Source organism: Primulina huaijiensis, chromosome 14 (assembly GCF_012295235.1).
Source record: "Primulina huaijiensis isolate GDHJ02 chromosome 14, ASM1229523v2, whole genome shotgun sequence".
NCBI classification, from domain to species: Eukaryota; Viridiplantae; Streptophyta; class Magnoliopsida; order Lamiales; family Gesneriaceae; genus Primulina; species Primulina huaijiensis.
Window position 1 is genome coordinate 17,814,519 of NC_133319.1, and position 7,092 is coordinate 17,821,610.

Below are 7,092 nucleotides of genomic sequence, written 5' to 3' on the forward strand. Positions count from 1 at the left end.
GCCGTTTGGTGAGTCGTGTCTGATTTTGACATCCCTACCTATTCTTTGGGTTCCATATTAAATCTGACCAATTCTGGATTGAATAAAGATCCCTAATTCAACGTTTATGTCACTATACCACTAAGTCTTACTTCAGTTAAAAATTAAATGGCTTTTCAAAAAAAATAAAAAAATTTAAAGGGAATGAATTTTAGTTATTGGTTATTATACATTATTATGCATAGAGTGGTCTCGGCCATTTGATCTCTTTGACTTACAAATCCATGCCCAGCCTACAGCAACCCCTATTCCACAAATTATTTACCAAAGGACATCAAGAAATTATTTCCTAAGAATTTCACATCTTTAATTATGCACTCGTTAAGATAATAATTAACATGTCACTAAGTCTATGAACTATTATTATGCATAAAAATTAAATGAAAGAAGCAACGTGTAAGAATTCTAGTCGTCGTTATTACTTTTTTTATAGGTAAATAAATTTATTAACATAATAAAATGGACAAATATTAATTTGTATAATTTGAACGACGGATCAATTATTTATTTATGATAATATATATGAACATAAAATAAATTTTTAAAATGTAACATATATAATAAGATGAGTTTTCGATTTATTTGAGAAAAAAAATTATTTATTTCTCTCGATCACATTTTCAGGTATATATATATTTCAAAATAAAATTTAGTTATTAAAATATAATCTAGTTTATTATACTAGAATTTAGAAAACATCAATATTATAAAACTGAGAATATTAATATAATTTTTTTTAAAAATATTTTTATTAATGAAATTCAAAAGAAAAAAAACAAAAAAGCAAAAATTTAGAATAATTATGTTGACTTGCTTTAATTTATTAAAAATTATTTAATTATATCCAGATTTATAGTATACTCAAGTAGCGCGTGCAAAATCTTGCTAGGGGGTTGAAATAGAATTTCTGGATTATTAATATGACGAAGGGTCGCCATTTTATTCTCTCATTGAATGCACAAAATATTGTCAGTTTTGGCTAATTTAGACTATATTATATATTAATATTTTAAATAAAAATTTTCATAGAAATATCATTTCAATAATTTTTTTTATATCAAAACCTGTTAGTTCAAAATACAACATATCCTCCTAAATTATTCTTATTCATTTATTTTACTTATAATTGAATTATAATAATAAAAAATTATTGTAATTAAAATTGTTCTTAAATTTATAATTTAGTTTTTAAGTTATCATCAATCCAAAGATAAAGATTTATGCTGTCTACATGAACATATATCTTTTCAGGATAAAAGAACATTTCTATTTGGATAAGTTTTTATTGTATATGTAAATCAATTTTGCAAAAAACTCACCAAAAATTAAAAAGGGTAAAAGAAATAAATTACTTAATTCAAACTAGATTTTAATGATTTATTTAATTATTTGAAAGTGTTAGAATAATTCTATTATCTTAAGTTTTGATGACTAATAAATAACATCGAAATGTTTCAAGATCCAGCCGCTTATTGATTGTAATTACAGGTTTTCCAACCGCTGGATCAAGTCAAGCCGTTCAAACAAAATATCAAGAGTTCAAGCCATAAACCATTTGAACTCTATTGCACATCTGACCGGAACAAGTCTTAACTGAAGGGCACCTATTTACACCGTTAAACTTAAACCGCATTTCAGTTAAATTATTTGTCATTGCGGTGTTCCAGTTAAGTTAGTCATTCAAAAATATTTCTTAACAACCTAAAAAATGTTAAAAGACAACTCAAGCTTTCAAAAAGATTTAAAAAAAATTTATTCACCACCTCTAAACTCCAGTGAATATCACTTTTTAAAATCCGTTAGTGTCTAACACTTCAATAGCATCCGGTGAGAAAGAACTAATTTCAAGTGAGAAAGATCAAGGTAAAAGAAATATAAGATCTTATTATATCACGTCAAAAATCACTGGAAATTTACAATAAATCAAGAGTAGGTCTCTTGTGAGACGGTCTCACGAATCTTTATCTGTGAAATGGGTCAACTCTATCGATATTCACAATAAAAAGTAATAATCTTAGTATAAAAGTAATATTTTTTTATGAATGACCTAAATAAGAGATCTGTCTCACAAAATACGACCCGTGAGACCGTCTCACACAAGTTTTTGCCATAAATCAAACAACAAAGTGAATCTCAATATGCTTAATTTTCAACAAATAAATAATATACAATTTATGATGTGATTGCAAAAGGAAAAAAAAAAAAGAAGTAATTTTAAACCAAAACACTTCACAATTTTCGAAAGTAACAAAATTTATGGTGGAATTAAGAAGCCTCCAAACCCACCCTTGAGAAAATTTGGCCACCCTTGTCATGTCCTTTTCCCCTTTGAAACAACTCGATGTAAACATCTGCCCACAGGTAGGGACTTATCACACGGTCACGAGAAAGGCAATTAATTAGTATCACAATTATACAACCTTTTTAAGATTAAACAAATTCATATCAAATTTTTTTTGATTCATAATTTTGATAACATGGAAGTTATATACATAGTTGTCGAATTAACATAATTCACTAATTTTCGATTTCAGTGGATGATTTATACTATATCTGACACCAAGGTCTCGGATCCGAAATCCAGTTATAACTAGAGGTGTTCAAACTTCGGATAAAATCGAAAAAACCGAAAACTGAATCGAACCAAAAATCGAATTTTATAATTCAGATATAAATGTTAAAACCGAAATTTATTTAATTCGATTCCGGATTATATACGTCAAAACCGAAGCGACCGAAAAAATCGAAATTTCATTAAATTAATAATTTTATTTTTATTATATATTTTTTGAGATGATATCAGTGAATAATTAATTATTTTGAATAATATTTGAGATGATATCAGTGAATAATTAATTATTTTGAATAATATTTAGTTGACTGTTGTTTATGTAATTTATTTAGACTTTATATTTAAATGTTTACCAAGAAATCATGTAAAAAGATAACATATTATATTTTACAATATATTTATCTTATTAATTTAAATAATTGTATCAAAATCGAAATAACTGAACCATTTCGATAGAAAACCAAACTGAAGAAAAATGGTTCGGATATCGGATTATATATTTGTAAAACCGAAAACCGAAAACCGAACCGAATCGAACCGACCGATGAACACCCCTAGTTATAACAAATATTTCTCCAACTAAAAAAAACCTTCACTGATTTTCAAAAAGAAATTTAAACTTTATTGAAAATATAAAAGTATCACATTAATCACTTAATGCCATAAACTTTATCGTCCACTCCACCTATGCTCGTTCTCTTATCTCTTGATCTTCTTCCTCGTTGATTTTAAATTAAGAAATTGAGAACTTATACTCTTTTACCTCCCACTTGTCCTTTCATTCTCATAAATAAATAAATATATATGTATATGTATATGTATATGTATATGTATATGTATATGTATATATATGTGTGTGTGCGTGTATATGTGAGTGTTTGTACATATAGTTGATGTACAAATAATTGAGGGTGGTAATTTGCCATAATTGTATGGCCATTGCAGCCGCCATGAGCAATCTTCAAAAAGAAGAAGAAGACAGACACAGGCAAGAAGATGACCAGCACGAACACGACGCGGTTATGCCGGGATTTCGCTTCCATCCAACAGAAGAAGAGCTTATTGAATTCTACCTCCGCCGTAAGGTGGAGGGCAAGTGCTTTAATGTGGAACTCATCACTTTTTTAGACCTTTATCGCTATGACCCTTGGGAACTTCCTGGTATATATGCATATACATACGATGCGTATATTCTCGTTTCTCATCCATTTTCTATTTGCCAACCCCTTTTGCCCAGTTCTTGATTTGTAGCTTAACAAAAGTTTCACAACTTACATGTAAAATTTGTCTTTTCATGATTTGATATGAAAGTTTCTTGCTAGGTCTGATTTGGTGTGTTTGATTCGGTTTTTTGGTTTGTCAAAGCTTTGGCAGCAATCGGGGAGAAGGAATGGTACTTCTATGTGCCAAGGGATAGGAAGTATCGAAACGGGGATCGACCAAATCGGGTGACGACTTCTGGATACTGGAAGGCAACCGGTGCTGATAGAATGATAAAAAGCGAGAGTTTGAGGTCTATTGGCCTCAAGAAAACCCTTGTTTTCTACTCTGGTAAGGCTCCGAAAGGGATCCGGACTAGTTGGATCATGAACGAATATCGACTGCCACACCATGAAACCGAGCGCCTACAAAAGGTGAGAGTTGGATATACAAACTTAGATCCAATGGTACAGTGATCAGGATTGATGGTTAAACTTTCTTTGAATCTCTGATCTTCGGAATTTTTTCGATCTAGTTTTGTGATTTAAAAAAACAAAAGCCAAGTACTTAAATATCCAAACTTTGAAGTTTATGACATGAACTCTCTGTTTCCTGCATGTTTTTTTGAGATATACATGTATATACCCAATATCCCTTTGCTACAAATAAGACAATCATCAAACAGTAAACAATTTTTGATTCATATATGCATGTTTTCGTTTCATTTTATTTTATATTTAACCCAATGAATTGATCTAACAATTTATTTCTCAGGCTGAAATTTCAATATGCCGAGTCCACAAAAGAGCTGGCTTCGAAGACCATCCATCTCTCCCCCGTTCTCTTCCAACAAAAACTTCAGTATCAAGATCAAAATCAGCTCAAAATGGATCAAGGTCATTACATCAGAACAATGGACCAGTAACCGAGTCAAGCCCGAGTAGCAGCACAAACACCGGCACCTCTCTTGCCCTTTCAAACCCCAATTCTTACAGCATCAATCCATTGCAAACTAGTCATATAATTAATCCTACCATAGCACCAATTGCCACTGCAATCTTCGCTAATCGGACCTCGAATCCGATTGATGACCTTCATAAGATAGTTAACAATTACTCTTTCAATCAAGAAAATCATTACAATAGTATTAACATGACCACCAATCTTTTTCCCCACTACTCAACTTTGCAGCAGCAACAGCATCAGTCAGCAAACGTGATCCCGGCCGGCTCGAGCCAAGCGACCACCATTTTGGATAGATTTTGGGATTGGAACTCAAGCTCCGAGGCAAGCAAACTAGACGACAATTACAACATTTTTAAGTAACTGACATATTGATGCATGCACATTTTATAGTTGATGATGACAATGATATTATTCTATACTTCTTACATATGACTGATGCGTGTATATATATATACACATCTAAACTTTATGATAAAGATGAGTAAAAAACAACTTTATGTTAAGAAACAGTGCCGCCGGTCGTTGTGTTCCACTTTGTGTTTTAGGGTTTTTGTTTAGACATTGAACTGAAATATAATGTGATAGCAAATAAAAATAATAATAAAATCGTCATCTAAGTTAGCAGGTTTTGGCTTTTGATCCGGTAAGTTATCAAAATTTGGTGATTTTGGTTCTAGTGCAATAATCGGAAAAATAACAACTCCGGTGTATATTTGTTTCTTTTGTGATTTTGATCTTATATAATGTCAAATTTCAGTCTTAGTTCACTATTTTTTTTCAATTTTAATCATTTTTTTGACATGATACCGACTTGTTCGGTGGCATGTCAGCACTCAAGTGGAAAAATAACTAAAATTATCAAAAATTAAAAAATACATGATTATGAATCACTATTGACAATATAGAGGACAAAAATCGTAGAATGACAAATATATAGAACAAGAGTAGTAATTTTCCCAGCAATAATTTGTTTTTTTTAGTTCTTTTCCGCCAAAGTGTTAGCATGAAATTAATATTCAACCTTTCGGAAAAAAAACCCGACTAAAAATAAAAAAAATACCAATCTAAACTAAACACTAAAACATGACATGATGATTGTGCAATTTTTCTGTTATTTATGACTCCTCTTTGTCAACTTTGAGAGCTTTCAATATCAGGCATTGATTGAAGAAAAATTAACTCTCCTATAATATGAAAGGTTAAATATGATGCTTTTTAGGTTTTTTGTTTTTATTCTCTCATGTTTTATGATGCCTTCTTTGTTTGTTCACCTTTTATTTCAGACTAGAGAGGCTTAGCTAGTTTGACAATTTCTTCCTTTTCCCTTTTATTCTTCCTTTTTCACTTTTTCCTTTTCCGTTCCATTTTGGTATTTGGATGAACAAATAGATTAATTCTATTTTTTATAATTATTTAATTTGGATATTTGAGTTACATTAATTTGTTCGAATACAATAGATTGGTTCGTCTAGATCTAAATTCTTATCAATTTCACTCGATTTGATTAGTTCAAAACAACATCTTTTCGTCAGAATTTAAAGAATTCGGTTTAATTGGTGATCAAACTGGTGGATTGATAAAATTTTATCATATCATTCATAAGCATGTTGTGCTTAACCATAGTAGCTATTAGGAACTTATATATATGCAATATAGGAGATGATTATAATTAATTAGGCATAGAAAATAACATAAATGTGATTTTTATAATCAATTACGGTTGCTTTTGTATTGATCGATTTGATTTAGACGAAGGATTTTATTTGAATAAGAATTTGAGAAATTAATTTTAAATTACACTCATCTTGAATATGTTGAAATCGACCAGAAAAGTATTATTGAAATATATTGCATTTGAAATTTATTCGAATTTTGTTCAACAAAACAAGTAAATGAATTTAAATTCATCAATTCAAGCACAATCTATGTGATGTATACTATAGATAAATCGTGTTTTTTTTGTAACAGATGATTTATGTTACACACGTTTAATGAAACAACATATATATTGTAGTTGTTTACATAATACATAAAAAAATATATCTCAATTCGACACATTTTATTAAAACCAACGGTTTGGCGAAATTACGGTTTGATTTCATATTGGAACCCAAAAAATAGGGTTCTATAAGCTATATATAATTTCTAATATATTCTCAAAAAAAAAATTCTAATATACCTATTTTTTTTTTTGGAAAAACTGCAATTTATTCTTAAATATATATTTGTCTCTTTACGACTTTGGTCTTTTATGTTATCAAGTTTTAATCTTAGTATATTATCTTTGTTATTTTTATAATTTAAATCATTTTTTC

The 7,092-nt window shown here is 29.5% G+C and overlaps 1 protein-coding gene across 1 annotated transcript; it reads left to right on the plus strand.

Annotated features, from left to right (window-relative positions):
• Positions 1-3,467: 3,467 nt before the first annotated feature.
• LOC140956742 (NAC domain-containing protein 96-like) lies at positions 3,468-5,398 on the plus strand. Its single transcript, XM_073413609.1, has 3 exons — positions 3,468-3,772; positions 3,977-4,245; positions 4,586-5,398. The coding sequence occupies exons 1-3, from the start codon at positions 3,544-3,546 to the stop codon at positions 5,135-5,137; spliced, it is 1,050 nt and encodes a 349-aa protein (XP_073269710.1). The 5' UTR covers positions 3,468-3,543; the 3' UTR covers positions 5,138-5,398.
• Positions 5,399-7,092: the final 1,694 nt, after the last annotated feature.

What these genes read in the sequence shown, in the direction of transcription:
- LOC140956742 (XM_073413609.1), top strand. Translation starts at nt 3,544, where the DNA reads ATGGCCATTGCAGCCGCCATGAGCAATCTTCAAAAAGAAGAAGAAGAC. An exon ending in TGACCCTTGGGAACTTCCTG is followed by an intron (nt 3,773 to 3,976) that starts GTATATATGCAT and finishes GGTTTGTCAAAG; the next exon opens with CTTTGGCAGCAATCGGGGAG. An exon ending in AAACCGAGCGCCTACAAAAG is followed by an intron (nt 4,246 to 4,585) that starts GTGAGAGTTGGA and finishes TTTATTTCTCAG; the next exon opens with GCTGAAATTTCAATATGCCG.